Source organism: Cervus canadensis, chromosome 26 (genome assembly GCF_019320065.1).
Source record: "Cervus canadensis isolate Bull #8, Minnesota chromosome 26, ASM1932006v1, whole genome shotgun sequence".
Lineage (NCBI taxonomy): Eukaryota > Metazoa > Chordata > Mammalia > Artiodactyla > Cervidae > Cervus > Cervus canadensis.
The window spans coordinates 49,498,978-49,522,952 of NC_057411.1; the positions used below are offsets into that span (position 1 = coordinate 49,498,978).

General features: G+C 55.9%; 1 protein-coding gene across 2 annotated transcripts in view; it reads right to left on the bottom strand.

Moving 5' to 3' along the window:
- Window positions 1–2,848: 2,848 nt before the first annotated feature.
- Window positions 2,849–23,975, bottom strand: part of AFAP1 (actin filament associated protein 1) — a 147,780-nt gene continuing 126,653 nt past the window's right edge. The window contains exons 12-18 of one of the 2 annotated variants that reach the window (XM_043447567.1): window positions 23,472–23,589; window positions 20,209–20,475; window positions 17,489–17,603; window positions 13,042–13,206; window positions 11,193–11,383; window positions 9,809–9,973; window positions 2,849–7,776 (exon numbers count right to left, since the gene is read on the bottom strand). In XM_043447567.1, coding sequence (XP_043303502.1) covers window positions 7,750–7,776; window positions 9,809–9,973; window positions 11,193–11,383; window positions 13,042–13,206; window positions 17,489–17,603; window positions 20,209–20,475; window positions 23,472–23,589 — 1,048 coding nt within the window. In that variant the 3' untranslated portion in view covers window positions 2,849–7,749. The remainder of the gene's footprint in view (window positions 7,777–9,808; window positions 9,974–11,192; window positions 11,384–13,041; window positions 13,207–17,488; window positions 17,604–20,208; window positions 20,476–23,471; window positions 23,590–23,975) is intronic. The other variant, XM_043447566.1, reaches the window with a different exon arrangement.

Genomic DNA, 23,975 nt, shown 5'->3' on the forward strand with positions numbered 1-23,975 from the left:
CACAGAATGGGGTGTTCAAACCGTAGGTTTTATCATCGCCCAGGATGGGTGGCGGGGGACGGGGCTGATCAGGAGGTTAAGTCTGTCACAGTCCCCGTTCCCCGTAGGGCCACACCACATCAGGCCGGGCCAGGCCTCGCAGGGAAGCTCCAGGGGCCAGGCAGGAGGCAGAGGGAGGGGGAGATGAGGACAAGAACCTTCATTTATTGCAGTTTCCCGGGAAGGAAGGGTGAGGCTGGGCAAGCTGGTTTAGGTTGGGCTGGTCTGAGTAATCTGGCAGACTCCGGAACCAGGGGCAGTACCTGGCCTGGGGGGTGATTAGGTCAGGAGATAGTGGTCCCTTTGATAAGAACCTCATCAAGGAGGTGGCTGGGGTGTGGACTCCAGACAGGTCACTTCACACAGGAAAGCGGTGTTTGCAGGTGATGTCTCGAGGAACTGGTTGGTCCTGGGAAGGGCCGTGCCTCCAGGGTCCTCGAGGCCCCAGGTGTTAAAGCGTCAGAACAAGGCAATGCGCCAATGCCCTGCCCTCTGCCCAGGCTGTCCCAGGCCAGACAGACTTCTCCGTGTCCAGGACCAGCCCCCCAGGCCTGGAGATGAGTCCACCTGACCCACTTCATCATCTCTACCATGCCTCCTGCTCTGTTTTCTGGCTAACTGGTCCCTGAAAAGATAGCCATTTTTAATAGCATCATAAAGTTGATGAAGCCCCCATCATAAAAGTTTCTGGGTCACAGACAGCAGCTCACGTTTTCCCTGCCTCCCCTTAAAGGGCCGGGCTCCTGATTTATGCCTATCAGGGCTTTGTGTCGCCTGCCCCCAAAACTATAGCTGGAGGGATGACTACCCCCAAATTTGTCTCCGTGGTTGTAGAAAGCAAAACCAAGAACTCTGGTGTCCCTTCTGCTGAGTTTCAAAAGAAATGAAAGAGGCACTTCCTTCTCGTTTGCAAGCCCGCCAGGACATGACCCATGTGCAAGCCGGAGGAAAAAGCATCAATTAAAGTTGGTTCTAATTAAGCTTAACCCGGTCCCTCGCCAAGCAGAACCCGCTGTTGGACAGCAAACGGCGGGCAGAGGACTGCCCTGGCGGACGGCTTGGAGGGCACTGCGGCCAGCTGAGAGCATGCGGACCATCATTCTCCTGTCGTCTAAGGGGGCCTGGAGAAGCAAGCCTACCTGACTCAGGGCGGTTGCTTCATTCTAGCAAAGGGAGGGTGCCCATTATCAGGGGCACGACCAGCCAACACCCACCCCAGCTCCAGGGAGAGGAGAGTGGGGGGTGAAGGAGGCCCCCGGGGCCACCTGGTCCCTGACCTCTGAAAGGTGGGTCCAGGGACTTCACTGGTGGTCCCGTGGTTTAGACGCCACATTTCCAGTGCAGGGGGCTTGGGTTCAATCCCTGGTCAGGAAACTAGGATTCCATATGCTGCATGGCCCGGCCAAAAATAAAAAAGTCCTGAAAGGTTGGGTCCCGGTGGGTGATGACTTGAGTCCCCAAGTCACACACAGACACAGGCCAGCCCTCCTTGGTGACCCAGGCGTCCTGCAGAGCCCAAGCCGACACCTTATTCTTGCCGCTCTGGCCACGCTCTGCTCCCCTGGGGTCCGTGTCAGGCGGCAGGCTGGCCAGCCCCTCGGGGCCCCTCCGTCTGACTGCCATCAGCCCTCAGTGGGTTGTGCACCCGCAGGGGCCTTTCTGCTCCTGGCCGAGCTCAGGGCCCCACACACGCCTGCCCGCGTGTCACTGACTCCCTCTCCTCCCACTGACAGGGGTCTTTCTAAAACCAGAAACCTGGCCATCCCCGCACTCCACGCCCCAAACACACACACACCAAAAGCCTTGACTACTCTCCAGAGAGGCCCCGCCCCAACCCCCCATGGGCAGACAGGAGGCCCACGGCCTGATCCTGCCCGCTCTCTGGACCTGCTCTCACCCGCCACCATGGTCTCCTGTGGTGCCCTTCTCCCCCTGCTGAACTCCTATTTAAACACCACGACCCAGCTCAAATACCCACCCTGCAAAAGTGAAAGTCACTCAGTCGTGTCCAACTCTTTGCGACCCCATGGACTACAGTCCATGGGATTCTCCAGGTCAGAATACTAGAGTGGGGTAGCCTATCCCTTCTCCTGGGGATCTTCCCAACCCAGGGACCAAACCCAGGTCTCCTGCATTGCAGGCGGATTCTTTACCGGCTGAGCTGCAAGGGAAGCCCTGCAAACCCCACCACCAAAAGCAGCAGCCTCAAAGGCCGCTGCACCTTCTCCTGTGGCTCTGGAACCTTCCATACAGCGGACACGTCTGTCTCCCCGGCTGGAGCAGGCGCCCTGAGAACAGAGTCACTTCCCATCGGCCCTGTTTCCGGCGCCGGGCACAGAGCTGCACTCAGAAGGGACACAGATGCTCCCTGAACCAGGTATTTGGGTCCTTGGGCTAAAAGCTACTAAAAGCACTATGCTTCTTTCATGAAAGAAGATTTTTGCCAGAGAAACAAAACATGCGCCCCGCCCTGACCCCTCCTTATACCCCTTCTCAAGGCGGCCAGCAAAATGAGAGCATTAGTCTTACTTAGTCGTGTCCAACTCTTCACAACCCCAGGGACTGTAGCCTACCAGGCTCCTCTGTCCATGGGGATTCTCCCAGCAAGAATACTGGAGTGGGTTGCCATGTCCTTCTCCGGGGGATCTTCCCGACCCAGGGATCGAACATGGGTCTTCTGCATTACAGGCAGATTCTTTACCGTCCGAGCCACCAGGGAAGCCCTGGCAAGCAAAGTGCCTTGTTGGTAAAACTCCATCCACTGGAAAGTCCTTCCCGTCTGCCCACAAACCCAGTCAAGACACGGAGGCAGGATTGGGGGAGTCGAGTTTATTAGCAATACACAAAGATGGCACGCCCGGGGGCGCCAGTCTGTGGGCTACACCGTGAAAAACTGTAGAAAATCCATAGCGAAGCAGAAAAGTCAAGTGAAGCTACTACAAAATCGGGCAAATGGACTGAAAATGAGTATTTCCAATGCAAGTCTCTTCTGATAAATTTTTTTTTTTTACTTTATGAATTAAATACATGGTGAAACAGTGAAAATATATTTACAGTTATTTAAAATGGACATTGCCAACATATTTAATTAAAAAAACCTTTCCCATTTCTTGCCTGTTTCAAAGAGAATTTTAAATATGACTTTAGCTTTTAAAAAATACAATAAGGAAATAATTACATTCTTAATATGAAAACATTTTACAACTCACAGCCATGGTCAATTAACGCTGAACACGTATAATTTAAAAGTTGATGCTAAAGTGTAAAGTTAGTGTTTCTTTTCTTTTTAGAAAAAAAAATCAAATATTATCTTATTAAAAACACCTTTGGTCCCTAAGAAACATGATCTGATGATTCCATCTGGAGAGTTTCTTCCATGGCAACGAATAGAAACACCTGGTGATACTTGTCCGCTGTCAAGCTGGGTTTATCTGGAAGGATAGAACTGGATTATTTCATAAAAGATGGGGTGCACGTGAGGCCAACATTCCCTGGGCGTGAAGCTGTCTCGTCTTCATCAAGGACACACACAGGACAGGCAGTCCTGCTAGGGCTCGGGGGCCACCGAGAGGCTGCTTCTTTTTCTGGGATGCTGAGCTGTGTGTAGTATGCGTGTGTGTGTGTTGTGGGGGGTGGTTGTGGACATAAAAATGTTAACTTATTTCTAGTTTATTTCACAGTATCAACCCAGTCCATCATGGGGATAATAATAAGACAGTAAGGACACCAAGAACAACAAAATACCCTCTTTAAAACTATGCCATGGTCTGAAATTATTATTTCTCCATTAAAAAACTTAATTTGGGAAAAAAAAAGAGGAAGGCAATAGTTTAATACTGAAGTGTTGCTGAGCGGAGGTGGAGACGCCCGGGTGTCCTGCTGGCTCCTAGAGGAGGCGTCGCTGGGTGGAGTGGCCGGGCCGGGCCGGGCCACAGACACGCGGGGGAGGCCCTGCCCAAGTGCCCGCCCCTGGGCCAGGCGGAGAAGACTCCAGTCCCAGGACAGACGCTGGTGAAGAATCAGAGAAGGCTGCCCGTGGGCACAATTTACATTTCCTTTCAAACACCGTGCTGACACTCATTCTTCGGGAAAGAAAGGCTGGGGCCTCAGACAGCAGCGTTCTGCCCACAACCCTCAGGCCCAGCCCAGCTCCAGCCCTGCACCCTCCCCTGGGCAGCACAAACCCAGCACCGCTGTCTCAGTGAACAGGAATCGAAACCCCTCGCTGGGGGGCCGGCCTCCAGGGCCAGGACACACGCCTTTTACTTTCTGTGACAGACGTTTCCAAGTGGGCACGTCTCCAGCCCATCAGGGTGATCCTGGGTTTTCATGAAAACACCCCAAACTAGCTCAGGGACCGGGGAGATGGACAAGGGGACAGTCCAGCTGGACAAAGCCAAGGTGTGTGAACCGAGGGGCCCTGACTGGCTCTACATGTCCCCAGGAGAAGAGCCTGGGGAGACGCATATGCAGGTGCCCCGGCCCCGCTGGGCTCTTGCAGACAGCTGTCTGGGGGCGGGGGCGCTGCTGGCTCCTCGGACACACAGACTGGCCCTGCCTGACCCTCAGGGGCCGGGGGGGGGCGGTCATCTCCACCTCCTGAGCCCACGTCAAGGGTGACATGGCATGCCCTCTGACCACGTCTGTGCAAAAAGTTAGTGAATGAATGAAAAACACTACAAAAATGTAATATGGGCTACCCACTCCAGTATGCTTGGGCTTCCCCGGTGGCTCAGCTGGTAAAGAATCCGCCTGCAATGTGGGAGACCTGGGTTCCATCCCTGGGTCGGGAAGATCTCCTGGAGAAGGGAAAGGCTACCCCACTCCAGTATTCTGGCCTGGAGAATCCCATGGACTGTATAGTCCATGGGCTCGCAAAGAGTTGGACACGACTGAGCGACTTTCGCTTCACTTCATAAAAATGTGAAAATGAGGGGATTTTCAAGGTTGATGACCCCTTGCCAAAACAGAGCCAGGAGCAGAAGCCCCTGAGAGGCTGACGGTCGCCCCGTCCTAAGGGAAGGGCCTTGAGACGCCGGGGAGGAGACCGTCTCACACCAGGGCTCTGGTCCGGCCACCACGTTCATCTCATTTCGGTCAGGATCCCATTTGGCCAGCACCCTGTGACCACGACCGTCTGTCGGAGGGATGGGGACTGGGCCCAAGGATCCACTTCTCCCAGGGGAGGGGCCCGCACCCCGGAGCAGGGATCCTGGCCGGCTGCCTCTCCCCCGAGCCTGGCTCCAGCACTGCTGCCTCCTGGCCTCCCCCACCCCAGGGCGAGGGGGCAGCCCCCTGGGGCCCGTTTCGGGCGGGCTACAGAGATCGCTGTCACTGCAGGATTCTTACAGGGTGTCCACGGTGTGTCTAATATGTACAGATATAAATTAAAAACTATACTTACTGAACATATACAAATAAATAACTTATTTTGAAGCAAATGCTTTAACTTTCTGATCGAATCTGAGACGTTGAGGGAAACACCCGACATCGCAGAGCCCGATGCCGGCAGCCTCGACCCCCGCGGGGCCCGTTGTACGTGGCTTCGGGGAACGAGACAGGATCAACTCCTCCGTTCTCTTTAAAAGGCTGATGGTTGTGAAAGTGAATTTAGAAACGTGGGCTTTTTAGGCAGGAAACACGTACACCGGGAGTCTGAAGACCAGGGCCCAAATCTTGGTTCCGGTGCCAACCGCCATCCTCGGCTGCGGTCCACAGAGATGGTCTCAGTGACCTCTGCCAACCAGCCCGCCACTGCTGACTCTGCCCACCTGTGCCGGCTAAGGTCACATGGTCCCTTCCCAGTAACAATCAAGGCCTGGCCGCCGTCTTAGACAAAGCTGGCTAACAATCACAGCAGCTGGAGAGCCACACCCGGAGAACATTCATTTGACCACAAGGCAGTGAGACTCTATAGCGGATCACAGTTTTCTCCTTTACGGAAAATCAGCTTCATGTGATGCCAAGTGGCCCAGCCTCTTATGTGGGTGGGAGGACGGGGGAACAGGACTGGGAAGACGAGCTCCCCACTTCCTACCTGCACTTCCTGGGGTCGGGGTCATAGGTGTGGGTGAGACGCGCCCCCCACCTGTTGCATCAACTATGGAGGGCGAACCTGAGCGTTGGACGCCAGGTGGCAGCTCACAGACCAGAAGCCGGCTTTGCGAGAAAGCCAGGCTTCCCAGGTGGGCTCCAGTAAGCAGGCTTCCCTGGTGGCTCAGAGGGTAAAAAGTCTGCCTGCAGTGCGGGAGACCCAGCTTCGATTCCTGGGTCGGGAAGATCCCCCAGAGAAGGGGATGGCAACCCACTCCAGTACTCTTGCCTGGAGAATCCCGTGGACAGAGGAGCCTGGTAGGTTATAGTCCATGGGATCGCAGAGTCAGACACGACTGAGCGACTTCACATGGTCCACGCAGACAGCTTCCGGTTCTGCTGTGAAGTTCCTGGCACTGAGCTCATTGCCCTGCTCTGGTCGGTAGAGCCAGCCACGGCCCGTGCTGGCCTCAGGGGCCACTCTGACCCTGCTGGTGACAGCCACCCTGACCGGCGTGGCCTGCAGAAAACGTGAGCACCAGGACGTGGTCACAGGACGCTGCCCGCTCGCTTCCTGCTCCTGTATCTGATGAGAAACACCCGAGGGGCAGCGGACGCCAGGCCTGCTCCGACGGCGGCGGGCAGAGAGCCCGTCCACGCGTGTGACTGGTCCTTCGGTCCGCGTGCAGGGGGCTCCGGGGTGACTGATGGCTGTGCTGGGCGTGGCCGCGCTTCCCACAGGGAGCATTCCTGAGAGGTCCCTCTGCAGACTGAGGGCTGGCCTGACCCTCAGACCCAGATGGCCTCTGCCTGTGGACAGGCCTGTCCCCATCACGTCTCAGGCTCCAGAAACATCCCACAGGAGGCCGCAGGGATGCTCCAAGAGGCCCTGCCCTGGCAGCCAGGCCCCTGGGGAATGAGTGTGACCGTCACCCCAAGGCCGCCCAGGGCTCTGAGACCACCGCGCTGGCTCTGAGGGGGTGGAGGGGGTGTGGATGCTGGAAACAGCAGGAAAGGACACACAACGTGAGGCACTGAAATCCCTCCGCTGCCTTTCCCAAGCGGGACAAGCCCTCAATAAACTGTGACCCAGAAGCGCTGGAAAACCCTGGGAGCTAAGTGCAGCCCGGATAAAGGGAGGACACTTTCTTAAGGTCTATAGAAGAGTGGCAGCTTTTCATGTCCTGGTGACAAAAGCATCTGTTCAGAAAATGTTTGTAAAAACAGAAACTGCTTCACAGCGTAGCTCTGTGGTGACTTTACCAGGCGTGGGGGAGGCGCTGGTGAGACTCAGGGGTTGGGTGGGGCATCCCTGGGGCGCCCGGAGAGCAGCGGGCAGCCGGAGGCCCACACCTCACCCAGCACGCAGAGTGAGTCTGTGTCGAGGTCCCTGCGGGTCTTCGGTCTGGGGGGTACAGGCATGGGTGGAAGCTGCCATCTACCTGGGCGGGAAGCTATGGCTTCTTCATCTGCCAACAGGGGCAGGGGGAGGTTCCCCGCCTTCTGCCCCTTGCCGTCTTTTCACAAATGAAGTTGGAAGCCAAAGCGTTACAAGTAAATCTCTTTAAAGGAACCTTTATACAGTAGAGAGGATGCATGTGGCGGGCCTGGGTCCCGGCACGGAGAGCAGTCGTGGGGCGGTCACTCGACGCTGAGAGAGCCGGGCATCCTCCAGCTCTATGTCCCATTCTTCAGCTCCCACTCCTGCCAAGCGAGGGGAGAGGGGGCATGTACAGATCCACAGGGCACCTCCCGCACGCGCCGGGGCCCAGAGAGGGAGGAGGCGGCTGCCCGGAGCCAGGCGTCAGGGCCCATCAGCCCTGCTCACACTGGGAAACCCTGAGACAGGGGGCCTGCCACTCCCCGGCTTTCGGGGGCACACCCTCCCACACTCTGAGCAGCCCTCTTCCGGAGTCGGGCATTACCCTAGGAACAGTGCCTGGAACGATGGTTCTCGATGAGAACCAGGATGAGTCAGAGGAGTCCCCGGGAAGAAAGGCTGCGGTGGGAGCAGAGACCACACGCGCGATGCACTCACAGGTGGACGGACGCTCCCAGGGGCGGGGCCAGGCCACCACCCCTTTCATCCAGCCGTGGCTCCCTGTCACTATGCTCGGGACTCCCGGGAAACCCCGCTCAACCCTGTCAGGGAGGCCCTGGGCTGGTCTGAGTGGCCAGCTGTGCATCCACCGCGGCCAAAACCACACAGTTTACATTTATCAGAGGGGGACGCGCAGAGCACGCGCCTCTGCATGGCCAGGGCAGGCCCGGGAGACGGAGCCTTCCAGAGGCTGCGGTCACAGAACTGTAAACTGGTTTCTTTGACAGTAAAGAAAAAAAGGGGATATTGTTATTGCATTTCCCTTCTGCAAATAATTAGAGGGACTTTATGGGACAGCTTGATTTTAAATATCTCTCAAGCAAAACATATTCCTCTGCAAACTAAGAATACTTAATGGATGCTAATGAAAGATGGAAGGTGGGAGGAGAAGGGGACGACAGAGGATGAGACGGTTGGATGGCATCACCGACTCAGTGGACGTGAGTTTGAGTAAGCTCTGGGAATTGGTGATGAACTGGGAGGCCTGGTGTGCTGCAGTCCATGGAGTCGCCAAGAGTTGGACGCGACTGAGCGACTGAACTGGAGTAAAGTAACCAATGGCGCACAGTCGTTCTATTCCGCAAATTTACCAACACACACAGGCTCGGTCAAATGCACGTGCTGTGAAGGCAGACACCGCGGATGCTGTTTATAGCCGCCACCGTCAGGGACCCGCCCGTGAACATGGCAGCATGTGGCCAGCGCTTTACTCCTGATCTGATCGAACACCAGGTCCGCTTTCCAGAAAACAGTATCTCCCCAGCCAACCAGCACTGGGCTCCAAAACCGCCAGAGAACAAGGGTAACGGCAGCACACAGAGGGTCCCGGAGGGAGAGCGGGGAGGGCGGCCGGCCCCCACGCTCGTCAGGACAAGTGAAACTCCTCTGGGTGAAGTAGGGTGAGTGGACCAAGTAGGATGCTCCCACAGCACACACGGCCAGCGACACCATCCAGAACTGCTTCCTTTGATAATCTATAGTTTTTTTTTCTTTAATTTTCTGAGATTTAAAGTTTGGCATAAAAAATTTTCAGTGGGCAGTGCCAGCGACAGACTGAAAGGCACGCTGGGATGGCCCCACAGGCACAGGTTTACGGGATGAGGGTGGGGAGGCCGGGGAGGGTCTGGAGAAGAGTTCACGCCTCGCCTTTTTACTTTTTTTTAAAGGACCCCGTCGGTCACCTGGCCAATCTCTGCTTCATCACTGAAGACACAAGTCAGAAGAAGCCAGGAGACAGAACCAGAGACGCAGGCTTTCCTGACCTCAGGTGGTGCGGGCCTAGAGACCAGATCTTCGCTGTTCCTGACTCTGAAAGGGTGGCTTCCTGAAGGAGGGTCTGACTTTAGAAAAGAACCGGGTAGGTACTTGTGGGACAGCAGCTAACATAGAGGGACTTCCCTGGTGGCTCAGAGGGTAAAGCGTCTGCCTACAACGCGGGAGACATACAGAAGCCGTAGAACCGGATCAGGAGGCCACGCTTAGCTCCTCAGCCCACCCACCGTCCCCGGCAAACTCTGCACTGAAGTGCCCCCTCCCCTCCTGCCTGCCTCGGCGCTGGAGTCACCGCCCCCCGCCCCAGGATACCTGCTCCCCTTCAGCACTGCCGCTCCCCCAGCGGGCAGGGCGGGCGCTCACCTTGGCCTTCCGCAGCACGTGGCCCCGGCACGGGGAGTTGCCGGAGGCCGGCTGGCTCTTCTTCAGGACGGCCGCACTGTTCACGGGCACCGGGCCCTCTGCGTCACTGGTCTCACAGCTGGACATGGGCGAGTTCTCCAGAGTCCGATGCCTGAAAACTGGAGACTGTTAACAGAAAGAGGAGGTGCTGGGTGAGGTGTGGGTTCCAGGTCACCTGTATTTTCCATGAGGAAAATGTTTAATGAAGAAAACGGGCTTGGGAAATAGGCAAAAATGACAACCGGAGAACGGATGCTTTCGTGCGGTGGTGCTGGAGAAGACTCTTGAGAGTCTCTTGGGACTGCAAGGAGCTCAATGCAGTCAATCTTAAAGGAAATCAACCCTGAACATTTACTGGAAGGACTGATGCTGCAGCCGTGGGGTGTGGCTCCCGGCAGTGGCCACGGGCCAATCCAAGGGCTGCCTGGCCGCTCACAGTGCGGTCTCCGTGGGTCAGAGCAAGTCCTGAGACAGAGCAGAGCGGACCCGTGGTCACCCGGGCCCCGGTGAGATCGCAAACTGCTCCTGTAATTTGCTGTCCTTCCCCAAACGAGGCCTCGAGGACTGAGCGTCCTGTACTCGTTGCGTCACATGTGATGTAAACACAGGAGAGATCTCACAGAACGCCGTTTTAGGAGAACAGGGCTTCAGTGACCATTCCAAGGGTAGCTGAGAACCCTGGGGGCTGCAGCCAGCTCGCCCCACATTTCCCTTCACTTGGAAAGGCCTTCCAAGGCCACTCTGGCTGAGGGGTGGGGGTGGGGAGGAGGGAAGCGCTCTGTCCACCCCCTGGGAAGCCGAGCTGAGCTCTGAGGGGGGCAGCCCTGCCCTCCCCTGGGACAGGAGTGCCCCATGGCAGCCACTGTTCCCAGGCTGGATCGGGGTGGGGACAAGGCAGAGAGCTTCTGGGGCCCCAGGAGGGGCCCTGCAGAGAGAGGAGCAGACCTGAGGCAGGGCACAGGGAGGGAGAGCTGACAAGAGGGGGCTGAGTGGGAGACCCTCGAGAGGAAGGGAGCGCCCCGGGTCACCCCAGAGCAGCGATCGGTGCCCGGAGACACGACCTCAGACGGGAAAAACCTGAACGAGCTTTCTGACCAACCCAAAATATACTCAGATTTTGCCAAAGGGAAGAAAACAGACTCGGGGTTTCCACCACCTTTGAAAAAAAGTTCAGTGAGACAGAGAAAAAAAATTCAGGGTCTGTGACCTTGAAACACGGCCAAGGAAAGCATTTCGGGTGGACACGCGGGCTGTGTCTTGGCGAGGCTGGTGCTGGGGGACGGGGATGAGTCTTGACCTGGGAGAGCACGCCCCGTCCCTCTCCCGGGGAGCGGGCGGACTGTACCTGTGGGCTGGACGTCCCTGAGCGGGGCTCGATGGCCAGCCCCAGGGTGATGCCGCCGGCCAGTGCCTTCTTGAGGCTCTCCTTGACCTCCGTCAGCTCCAGCTCCAGGTTGACACGCTCCGTTTCCTTCTGCTTACACTCCTCCTCCAGTCTCTTCAGCTTCTCCTCTAGGACCACCTGGGTCTTCCTGCCTGAAATCCCAGAGGAACACTACTGCTCCAGCTGAAGGCAAATACTTCCAAGTATCCGAGGACAGACGTTCGGGGCGCCCTGGGAGGTGCTAGGCCCAACCCTGGGGGTCTCGCTCCCTGCAACTAGAGTCCGTCCCACCAAACTCCAATCCTGCAGTTCCTGAAAGGAGCAGGGTCCCTTCCCGGCTGCCCTGCTTCATGCAGCTGGGAGAATATGGACCAGGAAGCAGAAGACCCTGATCCTCACAAACGGCAGGAGTTTGGGGTCTGGGCCTCAACACCTTCATTTTAAAATGAGCAATTTGGACTAGGTGGCTTCCAAAGGTGCCGTTGACATGAAACAACTGAATATTTTCCTGTTCTCATTTTTTTCTACACTTGAGTCATCTTATTTGCCCCTGTGATCAAAATATAACACAGCTCACATCTCCATAGAACACGGCACATTTGCTTTATTTATCTTATCTGAAACGTGTCACAGTGACACGGGAAGGCAGGCAATGTGCCCACTGGACAGATAAGGAAATTGATCCTGAGGGTTAACTGACCAGTGGGCCTGGCCCCAGCCTGCTGCCTGGCAGCACATGGGAGTTCTCTTTTTCCAGGCCTGAAGCTAGTCTAATCTGTCTGCATCTTCACTACCCTGCCAACTGGAAACACGGAGGGAAGGACTCTCCTCCCGTCCTGCTGACCTGGGGGCTCCCATCTAGGTCTCTGCCCGAGCCTCTGATCCCCTTTCCCTGCCCCTGGCTGGGGGGGCGCTCACAGGAGATGCCACCTCCTGCCCCTCCTACAGGCTGTCTCGGACCAGCGCACACCCGCCTCCCATCCTTCAGGCTTCGAAAGGGCTTTCCTTCTTAAGAAATCACCGAGGCACAGAGTCGGGGATGGCTGGAGCTGCCGGATAACTGCTGCACATCCACCAGCTCCTCCGGCGCAGGCGCCGATGGAGAGCAGGGGCTTCCTCCCCGAATCGTCCTACTCTCTGGGTCCCTCTTCCTCACCCCTGCCCCCGACCCAAGGCCAAAGGGTCACAGTCGACAATCATCCTCGCCCCAGAGTCAGACTCAGCCCTGAGCGGCGCAGAGAGACGTTTCTGCAGCGCCGACCCCAGAGCCAGGCAGTGCTGGCCCAGCGCCCCGGGAGGAGGCCTGGCAGACAGGCCTGACCTAGAGACGATGGGCTGTGGTCCGCACCGGGGTCCCCCCTCCCCCCACTTCTGGGGTTGCTCCCGTCCCCCGGGGCTCTTCCCAGGTCCCATCCACTAGTCTGCCATCACCCCGCTCTCGCTGGTCCCTCCGCAGGGAAAGGGGGGCTCCTTCCAGCCCCACGGGGGGCCCCCCACCTGGGCTTCTGCAGATGACGCGTCCTCCCCCTGAGACCTCTGTCACAGCCGGGGACCAGAGATCCCGAGCCCTGGGGCTCGTGCCCCCGACCACCTGGCCGTCAGCACCCGAGGCTGGGACAGCTCCCGGCACCCACCCCAGCCCCAGCCGGGGGGTCTCCTCCTGCCTGGTCCTTACTCCACACCGAGGCCCCTGCCCCGGGGTTCCAGCAAGGCTTCCAAACTGCGAGAAGCACCGCGTGGAAGCAGGAGAGCCGGTGAGGCTCAGCCCCTGGGCAGAGGCCCTGGCCCCGCAGGAGGGGCCCCCGCGTACCGCTGTTCACTTCGATGGCCGCCCTCAGCCCCTTCCTCTCCTTGCGCAGCTGGGCCAGCCTGTCTCGCAGGCCCTCCCGCCTCTTCAGCAGCTCCTCCTCTTTGGCCTGCAGCCGCTTGGCGTCTGCTTCCACCCGGTTCTTGCCATATTTGTACTGGTCAGCATCTTTCAAAAAAGAAAGCATCAGTAGGAAATTAAGTTTAACCAAGCAGATGATGGGCCAATTCATAAAGCTTGTTTAATCTGCCAACTCCATAATATAAACTCAAATCGAGTTACTTTGCTAATCCAACAAGGAAAAAGAACAGGACAGGTTTGAACCAAGCAGAAAAGTGACTGGTTCTGATGATCTGATATTCTTTGAAATGAATTTCAAAGATGAAAACAGAATGTTTAGTTCAATGCAGTCACTCAGTCGTGTCCAACCCTTTGCAACCCCAGGGACGGTATGAAAAGGCAAAAAAAAAAAAAAAAAAATAGAATATTGGGAAATTTCTTTAACTCCTCCCATTGAGGCAGGATGCCATGTATACTCTTCAGTAAAGTCGAGAGTGAATAAAACGTTCTGCAATCCGAGAAGAGGGGTCTATCAGCGACAGGAATAATCTCGATGCATGCAGTCCTCTTGCCATCATGTCTGACCCTTACAACGGCGCTGTGGACTCTCCTGCTGACTCTGATGGCAGCTATGCCCCCTCCACGGGTGGCAGGGTGGCCTCTGGTGTGCACAGAGCTTGCAGCAGGACCCTGAGGAGTCCGGGGACATGTGAGAAAGTGGAGGGGCGCCCAGGGCCACGTCTGGAGCCCCACTGCCTGGGCGGGGGTCCCAGCGTGCCTCCCACGCTGTGTGGCCTCCACCAAGGCTCCGCATTGCTCTGTGCCTCAGTGTCCTCACCTGCACAACGGGGGGAACGAGAGCGGGCAGTTCACACGGTGGTTCTTTATAGTTGCCCCGTCGTGTCCGACTCTGCGACCCCACGGACTGGAGCCCGCCAGGCTCCTTGGGTCCATGGGAATCTCCAGGCAAGAATACTGGGGTGGGTTGCCATTTCCTCCTCCAGGGGATCTGCCTGACCCAGGGATGGAGTCGGAGTCTCCTATGTCTGCTGCCTTGTGAGGTGGATTCTTTACTGCTGAACCACCAGGGACTCCCTCACAGGGCTGTTGTGAGGGTTAAATTAACACTCACCAGAACTCTGAGCAAGCACAGAATGAGCACTAGGTAAATGCTCATTAAACATAGAGCGTGGATAAATGAACAAAGAGGCAACTAGCCTTAAGGACAAGTGAGAGGTTTGGCCAATATCACACCACTAGCTAACATCACGCTAAACCCTGAGCCTCTGCTCTTATCCTCTAATTGTGCTGGCCTTTCCAGGATAATCAGGGCTCACAATTTTGTGAGAAGACTTGAGAGTCCCTTGGACAGCAAGGAGATCAAACCAGTCAGTCCTAAAGGAACTCAGTTCTGAATGTTCATTGGAAGGACTGACGCTGAAGCTGACACCCTAATACTTTGGCCACCTGATGTGAAGGGCCAACTCACTGGAAAAGACCCTGATGTTGGAAAAGATTGAAGGCAGGAGAAGAAAGGGGCGACAGAGGATGAGATGGTTGGATGGCATCACCCACTCGATGGACATGAGTTTCAGCAACCTCCAGGAGATGGTGAAGCCTGGTGTGCTGCAGTCCATGGGGTCACAGAGTTGAACATGGCTGAGTGATGGAACAACAATTCTGTAGCTCCTATGGTCTCCCGATGCCCCTGAAGCTAACTGCAAGGCCTTCTGCACCCCTGCCCTTGGGAGCTCACGTCCCATGAGACACCACAGTGGTTTATTTGCATGTCTGACACTGTTACTAGATTGCAAATGACTTCTGGGAAGAAGCCGTGGTGGGGTGAGGGGGTGATGGTCAATAATGAAGGCAGCGGACCAGGGAAGAGGCCGTGACTGTGGGCCAGCAATTAATCGCCTGGAGCCTCAGCGTCACCCCCCAGAAAGCAGAAGTGCTAAATCCCACCTTGTGGGCTGAAAAAACACAGCCGATGCCTGTGCTGAGACCCGTCGCTCTGACGAGACCACGTGACGCCCGGGCCGTGTGGACACTCCCTGGCAGCTCTCATCCCAGTCAGCGAAAACACAGCCCCTGGAGCCCTGTCCACCCTCCCAGCCAACGGCGAGCCCTTTCCAGCCACTTCTAGCGCCTCTCCTAAACCCAGGATTCATCAGCTCTTGCAAGGCAAACCATGGTGACTGCATGAAACTGCATTTGCAGAAGCAGGTACACGGCCATCAATCTTCCCCTCACTAACCCACCAACGCCCCCCCCCCCACCCAGCAAAGAATGCTATTAAAAGGATCACAGCATGAGAATGACCAAATCAGCAACCTGAAACGCAAGGGACTCCCCTGGAGGTCCAGTGCTTAAGGCGGTTTCACCTTCCAATGTAGGGGGGCCCTTCAATCCCTGGCTGGGGAGCAAAGATGTCACGTATCTCAGGATCAGAAAACCACAACATAAAACAGAAGCGATATTGTAAGAAACTCAATATAGACATTAAAATGGCCCACATCAAACAGAAAAATCTTAAAAAGGCTTGAAAGAAAAGCACTGCTCTCGGGGGCGTGGATACCGCGTATTCTACAAACAGAGCGCAGTCCAAACTCGGCCCGCTCGTTTCCAATCTAAGCTGTCTCCTGACAAAGTTGTGTACAGTCGCCTACTGCCTCCCGCATCATTTGGTCCCCGTGAAATGAACACCATCCGGGATGCCATGCAACAGGCTGAACGCGGCAAAAACACAGACTGCAATTTCTCTTTTTTCATCACTGGATGTCACCAAAGGTAGCAAGGATTCCCTACCAAAGGCCTCATGAAATAAGGAGAGCAATTGTCTAGGAAACACAACAGGAGCAGGTGCTGAGAGACGACGGAGGCAGGCTTCCTGTGGCCCAGGCCCCGCAGCACAGGGGACTGCAGACACGGTCCTCTGTCCCCCGCCTGCCCCTGCCCAGGTGCACCCAGGGGACTGTAAGCACCCCCGACTGCATGCGGGAAACAAGGTCTGCCCGAGAGATGAGGTCAGAAAAAGCACGTTAAACAAGTGATGACGATGAGGCCCAACGGGGGAGTGAGACCGTGTCTGAGGAGAAGGGCAGAGCCAGGCAGCTGACGTCAGGAGGCCCATGCTTCCCCAGGGCAGGCGCCGCGAGCCCCCGGGACGACAGCGGGCCTGTGCGCACCCGAGGCCATGGACCAAGCCCCGTCTCACCTGCCGCGTGCTCCCAGACTCTGAAATCAAGCCGCCGGCACTCAGCGTGGTCGGCAGCCAGGAGCCCAGTCACCTGGGGTTGGGGCTATGCCAATCCCAGCTCAGAACGTGTCAGCTCTGAGGTGGTCCCAGGTGGTCGCGTCAGACGGAGCTCCTAACTCCCACCTTCCTCCCTGGGAAAGTTCCCCGACAGGCCCACACTCAGCGAGGACCTCCCGGGCCCGCTGAGAGCCTGCGCTGGGGCCCATCTGGAGCAGCTGTCTGCCTGCGGGACCCTCGGGGACAGCACCCCTGAGCGCCCACTGCCTGGTCTTCCAGCTGCAGCCCCTGCCTGACTGACTAGATGAAGAGCGATCCAGCACAGCCGGGGCTGAAGCAGATACAAAGACACGCGCTGACCGAGGCCCGGAGGCACGCGTCTGCGGGTCATGAAGGACGCTGGGCGCAGGCGGGCTCCTCAGCTCAGCCCGGCCCCTGCCGGGTCTGCAGCCTGGAAACCCGGTCCGCGCAGGGTTCGGGGAGACCTCGGGGAGCCTCACCAACTCCCTGAGACTGCGTCTCCCCTCGCACAGTGGGGCGGGGTGGACACCGCCCCGATCCAGGGTGGGGGCCGGGGGGTGACGCGGCAGGAGAGAGCACGGGGGGGTGGGGGGCGCAGGACTCCCTACAGACCCGGAGAGGCTCCCGCGCTCTGAGGGACACGCGATGCCCCAACTGGTAGGGCCAGAGGCCCCGGCTGACCCCGTCTGCGCCTCCCATACACAGAGGCTGAGCTCAGACAGCCTATGCGACTCAACCCAAGTGGCTGACTCAGAAGACCGGGGACACAGACGGAGGAGCCCGACCCACCGATCGGGGGTCAGCACCACCCCTGAACCCAGAACCGCCTCACGGGTAAACACGCGTGAGCAAGTCTGCAGCTGAACCGGCTCTGTCTGCTCGGGTATGCTGCAACCGAAGTGCCAGGTTGCCGTCTTGGCCATTCCGCAACCCAGCACGCAAGGAAGGATCCGGGTGTGAAAGGATCTCTCTCTCCAACTGCCCACCGCCCCCACCCCCATCCCCCACATGGCACGCTCCACCTCCCCAGGTGGGAAGGGAGACGGCCACGCGGCCCCAGCTCTGCACGCCGCACCCAAAGCCAGAACACGGGAGATGGAGGGATCAACTTACTCGAAGGCGTCCGCTTCACACCCGCCGCCGAGTCAGCCTTCTTCTGCTGCCCGCTCGGAGCCTTGCCTTTGCCCATAACGCCATTGGAGGCCACGGGGGGCTTCTTACCCTTCGACTGTGGAAATAAACATGTGGGAGAATGAAAAACAAGCAGACAAACACCTCTGTTTTTGTTTTTGTTTGCAGTCAACTGTTCAGTCTCTGACTCTTTCGAATGTAGCACAGACAGAAAAAAAGCACAGGTGTTTGGTAGACACCGGCCTGGCTTCCCAACACTGGACGGCTGTGAACTTCCCAGAGTGGCTGAGAAGGTTCTAGCACCGAGGTTCGGAGCCAACAGGGAACCCTAGGATGTCCTCAGTTGGGAGTGCGCCGAAGTTACCTATTTCTATCGGGAGGTGGCACAGACTGTGGGTTTCTGAGAGCACTGGGCCGAGGTTACCGACAGTCTGGGTGTCCAAGGACAGACAGCTTTTACTGCGGTGGGATGGTCTTCGGGGAAGTAGCAGACCGTGTGCACTGAAGTCTTCAGCTCCCAGGGCTTTATACTGACATCCTAACTGGGTGAAGAACTACCGTTTGATTTGCTCATGGGGTCTCAGGAAGGAAGCAGAAGCAGCTAGATATAGGAACAGTATGAACTGCATTTTAACTCACTGCAGGATTTCAGAATAATTCAGCGCATCCCCACTTCTTTGATGGCTGCAAGCCAACCCGGGCTGCATTTTGCACAAGTGATGTGTGTGCACCTTGGCTGGGTCGTGAATCCAGCTAGACAGCCCAGGCTCCTCCATACACACGTTTCTTACTGCTGGGAGCCTGGGTTTGTGGGGGGTCGGGGTGGGGGGCTTCAAATTCCCACTCCATCATTTAGGAGGTGTTGAGCACTTCATTAATGCTTTCTGAGCCTGCATGCTCGTTTGAAAACATAAACACACTGATGTCACCCACAGGGCTCCTAAAAAGCTTAAATGACACAGTGCCCACATCTAGGGCGCACATACGGCAGGTGTGTGTTAAGTGTAGCGGGTCCCCACTAAATGGCCAAATGAGGACACAGAAACTGAAGGCAAGCGACCTGCAAACGTGCTTCCCACTTGAAAGTAACATGAACAAAAACGAAACACAAACGAACCACGTGTCAAGTGATTCCAAACTAACCAGGGGATACTCCAAATGGATATGACAGGATATTTTGTCCCATCTTTTTTACCAAAGTGAACTCCAATACCAATAAAAAGACAGGTCAATACCTTCACCTAGTAAGAGAAGCATGTGACCTGTGAGATGTTTTATGTAAGTGCTCATAAATAAGTATCAGGGGCTTCCCTGGTGGCTCAGCTGGTAAAGAATCCACCTGCAATGCGGGAGACCTGGGTTCGATCCCAGGTTTGGTTGGGAAGATCCCCTGGAGAAGGGAAAGGCTACCCACTCCAGCATTCTGGCCTGGAGAATTCCATGGACTGTACAGTCCATGGGGTCGCAAAGAGTCGGACACGGCTGAGTGACTTTCACATCACTTTCACTCATCAAAAAACTTTCTATGTAAGTACTTATGTTTGAAGATACACTGGTCTGGGTCCTCAGACTCACTGAATCACCATCTCCAGCTGTTTTTAGAAATAAGACACAAAAATCTTCCTACGTGACTTTGAGAAAAAGAGCAGGTTTGGAAGAACCACTATAAACTATCACTCTGAAATTCTGGGATCTTACTTGGCATTCATCATTTCCTCAAGATTACCCCAAAAACTGGAGGGAAAAGAAAATAATTTAAAATGTGGTCCTGTGCTTTATGTTTGTAGAGTATTCTTCCAGGTACCGCTTAGATCTTAGTTTAAATGCGTACAAACACAAAATTAATATTTACACTGAAACGTCACGGTGTGCCACAAAGAAGAGGTGTGGGATGGACAATCACTCAATATCAAGATTACTGACCATTCAGTGATAATCCAAGAGCCGTATTATCCACTCCATTTTAGGGAGTATGCTCCTACACTCATGATGGGAGAATACTGTAATCCTTGGACTAATCCTGCTTAAAGGTCTGGAAGCAATGGCCAGTGGAGCCCACCCTTCCTCAGGTACATGCAATGAAAACACAGGAAAGGAACTCATAGCTCAGAGGTCTTCTGAAAACTTACCGCCCCATGCTCTTTAACACTTTGCCTTTAATCACCATAACTCACAAAATTCACTGGGGACCATCACAAGGAGGGAGAGAGAGGTGGGCAGAGGCAGAAGACAAACAGAATGCAACCCTGGGCCAGTAGTTGTTGATTAGTCAGTAAGTTGTATCTGACTCTTTGTGACCCCATGGACTGTAGCCAGCCAGGCTCCTCTGTCCATGGGATTCTCCAGGCAAGAATACTTGGAGTGGGTTGCCATTTCCTTCTCCAGAGGGTCTTCCCGACCCAGGGATTGAACCCAGGTCTCCTGCATTGCAGGCAGATTCTTGACCTCTGAGTCACCAGGCAGCCCCCTGAACTAGTCGGGCTGGTATGTAACACGGTTACGCTCTGCGTTTCTTGTAACCCATCCCTGGGTGGCCGGACGCCGACTGCATTTGCAGATCGTACTCTAGTTGAGGGGAAGACTGTGCTCTACCCCTGACGGGGCTCACTGCCCGCGAGCTGGTGGACACTTTTGTCGCCGCCAGGCCCTGCAGGAGAAGCGTGACAGAGATTCTAGAAGACGACAGAACAGGGGTGCTGTACCTGTGAGCTGAGCCCGAGAGACGCCCTCCCCACAGAAGAGGTGTTAGTGACAGACGGGGAGGAGGGCAGGCCGGAGGAGGCGGGGTGTTTGTAGTGGTTACAGGACAGCCTGTCAGGAGACGGCCTAGCAGCCTTCCTGTCAGCGGGAGGGTAGCGAGCAAAGATTTTCGGAGACGGCAAGTTATCGTACAGGACGGCGTTATCATAGAGCACCTCTTCTCCCAGGCCTCGGCCGCAGGGGGCGGGAACGTCGTCGTCGGGGCCCCACTGGAACACACACAGCGCGTCGTTAGTCGGCGCCCCGGCCGCAGGAAGCAGAGCACATTGAGCTGTTATTAGCAAGCACCCCAGAACACGTATGCACGCCCCACGCTGTTGTCAGTAACACACACACACACACACACTAGGTGAACCGATTCCAAACAGCCTTTCTACCTTTGGGGTCTTAAGATATCTTTTTTTCTTAAATTGCTCCCAGGGTCATTGGCTAATGATATTTTTGTTTTGCTTTGTTTTATTTGTTAAAGTGGCGGGGGGGGGGGGGGGGAACCCGACATGTCTTTAAAGAACCAGATTTTGGAAGTCCTCCTGACCCAGGAAGCAGAAACAAAGTAATTTAAGGAAAAGGATGCTGAACTGGGGTCCATCCAGAGATCAGGGGCCCCGGTTCTCCTGAGAAAACATGTTAACTTCTTGATCATAGACGTGTTAATACGTTCTTCATCGCTTGAGCATTGCTGAGGGGGGACGTATCAATATTCACCTACACAACAGATTACCGGTGACAGGCGTTGGTTTCTGAAAAAAAATCCCCTGGTCAATAATGAGTTTAAGATCTCAGCAAAGCACTTTATCTTATTTCACAGTAAAACTGATGCACGATGCAGGGAATTCTGCCAGGAGTCTTAGAGAGGAGGGGAAACTAAGGCACGGGCTCAGGAGGAGCTGTATCAAGCAGAGCCGGAGTTGAGAGCCGTGCCCGTAACTACACGGCCCTCAGCGTCTGCACCTCAGGCTCCCCCAGGCCAGGAGGGGCTGGGTGCAGACCACCTGCTGACCCTTCCAAGCCTGCCATGTGGGCTTCGGGGGTGTGGGCTCTGTGGGTCACGTGACTGCCAGCATCACCCGTGTCCCACACTTGGTTAGGCCTGAAGAAAGCACAACGGCCAAAATCACAGGCTGTTACAAGAAAGAAGTTAAATCATCATAGAAAATAGGATGCTTCAAACTATAATTGATACAATGGCATTACTTCAGTGGAAAACCTTTATACAAAGGATTAAAATAGCTACAAGCCACTTTAGAACATGGACATTAAAGTATAAATTAAAACCCAAACTCACAACCATGGCCAGATTCTTTTAAGTTTTAAAGGTCTTTATAAATTGCTTTGCATTTTAAAAAAGAGAAAGAGAGAGAGAAAATATTAATTCATGTACTATACTTATTTTAGTCTATTTTTATATCCTGGCAGAGTTCCTTTCTGCCAGAATGCAATTACGGCCTTTTGTTATAAAAATAGAAAAGGCTTAAAATTTCACTGTAGGAATGTTTTTGTTCCGCTGCAGTCACTTCAGTGCGTCTATTTTTGTGTGCTGGGGACACATCTATAATCTAAAAATAACAGTACATGCAGTGGATGTGAGCGTTTCATAATGACAACCTAGCACATATTTGTCCCTGGTTATTAAGATGGTCTAGACGGGACCATCTTCTTCCTAAAATACCAAAGGATTAGGTCACATGGAAAACTTGGAAAACAAACTCCACACAGCACCTGCAGGTTAAAAGTGTGTGTGCGCCTGTCAGAAGATCCTTTTCGAGATGCACTTTCATCTAGGCCTCAGGGAGAACGTGAAGGGAAAGAATTACTGAAGTTGAAACACTGCTAAAATGTCAGGGATTGTGGCTCAAAAGTATGAACTTTGTCAAGCTGAGGAGTGAAGGCTCCTCCAAAACAGAGGGCCGGGTCACGGAGCCCAGGAAGGGGAGCGACAGTCTGAAGAGAGGCCTGAACTCCAAGGAAGCCTCAACAAGCAAGGGAGTCAGAAGCCCTGCGTGCGGGACGCTCCAGCTGCATCCCTCACGCCGCCCGCCCAGGGACGCACACGCAGAAATGCCTCCTCGGTGCAGTCTGGAGCTGGCAGCGTCTCAGCTCTGGGCCAGTGGGAGCTGTGTGTGCCCTAAAAAAGCCCGTTCCTGGGGTACCTGAACCTGCGTGGCATTAACTGGACCGATGGGACAGGGGACCCAGACGGGCATCTGTGAAGGCCTGGCTTTCTTTACACCACTCTGCCCACCACGTGCCCTGGGAGAAACCCCTCTGGGGCGGCAAGGTTCACAAGGGGGCCTTTGGGCAGCGAGAGAGGGGCAGGGCTGCGTGTTCTCAAAACAGCTGGGGCTGAGACCAAAGGCTCAGAGGAGCAGAACGTCCCACGCGGATGAGGCGCGGTTGGGTCTATGATGGCAGGGGAGGCGCCCCCAAGACTAGAAAGTGGACCCCGAGAGCCGGGCCGCCTGGGAAAGGGCCCAGGGCCTGGCCTGGAACCTGCTCCTGTGGGGGCCACCATGGGCTTTCCCTGAGCTCCTGGCTCCCGCTCTGCAGAGCGGGCAGCTATGGCCACAGCGTGCACCAGAGACCCTCCAGTCCTGGAGACCCCAGCTGAAGGTGGAGTAGGGATGGGGGGCAAGAGCGCAAATGGCCAGGCCTGATGGGTGGGACAGGACTTGTGTCCCGCCCACCCCAGGCCACCCCGGACTCAGGCCGGACTCCCTACTGCTGGGCTCTGCATCTGGGACAGGATCTCCAAGCCTGCCCGCACCCTGACACCCACGACCTAACACGGAGCCCCTTTCATCTCAGTCTGCACTCGAACATGGCCTTGCAGGCCAGGCCGGCAGGCCGGCTTCTCCTCCACCGACAGGAGTCCCAGCGACATGGAGTCCCAGCTACCCTGAGGAGGCGGGAAGGTGTCCGGAGCTGGCGTTTCGGTCATTACCCTGCGGCAATGTCTCCCTTCTGATGGAGATTTCCGACAGTGTTTGGTTAATGGCGTTGACGCGAATGACAAACTGGCTCCTGGTGCCGATGACCCTCGTGTGCACGCGGGGATTAAGGCGAACGGGGTGTCAAACACGAGAGAGGGCGGGTGTGGTTTTCATCCTGCCTCTCTCGTTTAGGCCGAAAGGAGGGGAAGTCACAGGGACCCACAGGCGCCTGCCTTCCAGCACAGCCGACCCCCAGCTCTGCCCGCCACACTCACCGAGCCGCTGATGCAGGGGACATCATCATAGTGAAGGGCCGTCCCGCTGGGGTGCGCATAGCCGTTGGAGGTGCTCCCCACGTAGGGGTTAGTGGACAGAACACGCCGGTTCATGAAGCTGAAAGAGAGGAAGCGGGTTACCACCTCCGGTGGATCACCGAGCCTTCTGGGAGTGCCGACGGGTGCTTGGGCCCTGCCCGGGGCTGCGGGTGGAGAAACGTCAGGACCTGGGCAGGATCGGGTGTTCCACAGCCATCAGGGCGGACCCTCACCTGCAGGAGGGGACGTCACCTGCTCCTGGGACTGCAGCACAGACTGGGATGATCCTGCCGGGGACTCAGAGAGCGGCCCTGCACATGCCTGGTGTGCCACAAACAACCCGGCGTTCAGCATTTACAGCAGGGGCTCAGCCTGCTGCTGCCAAAGAAGCTTGACCGGAACACCTTTATTTACCTGGACCCTTCACTGATAAACTGTCTGTACCTCCTTTTTTTCCACATGCCT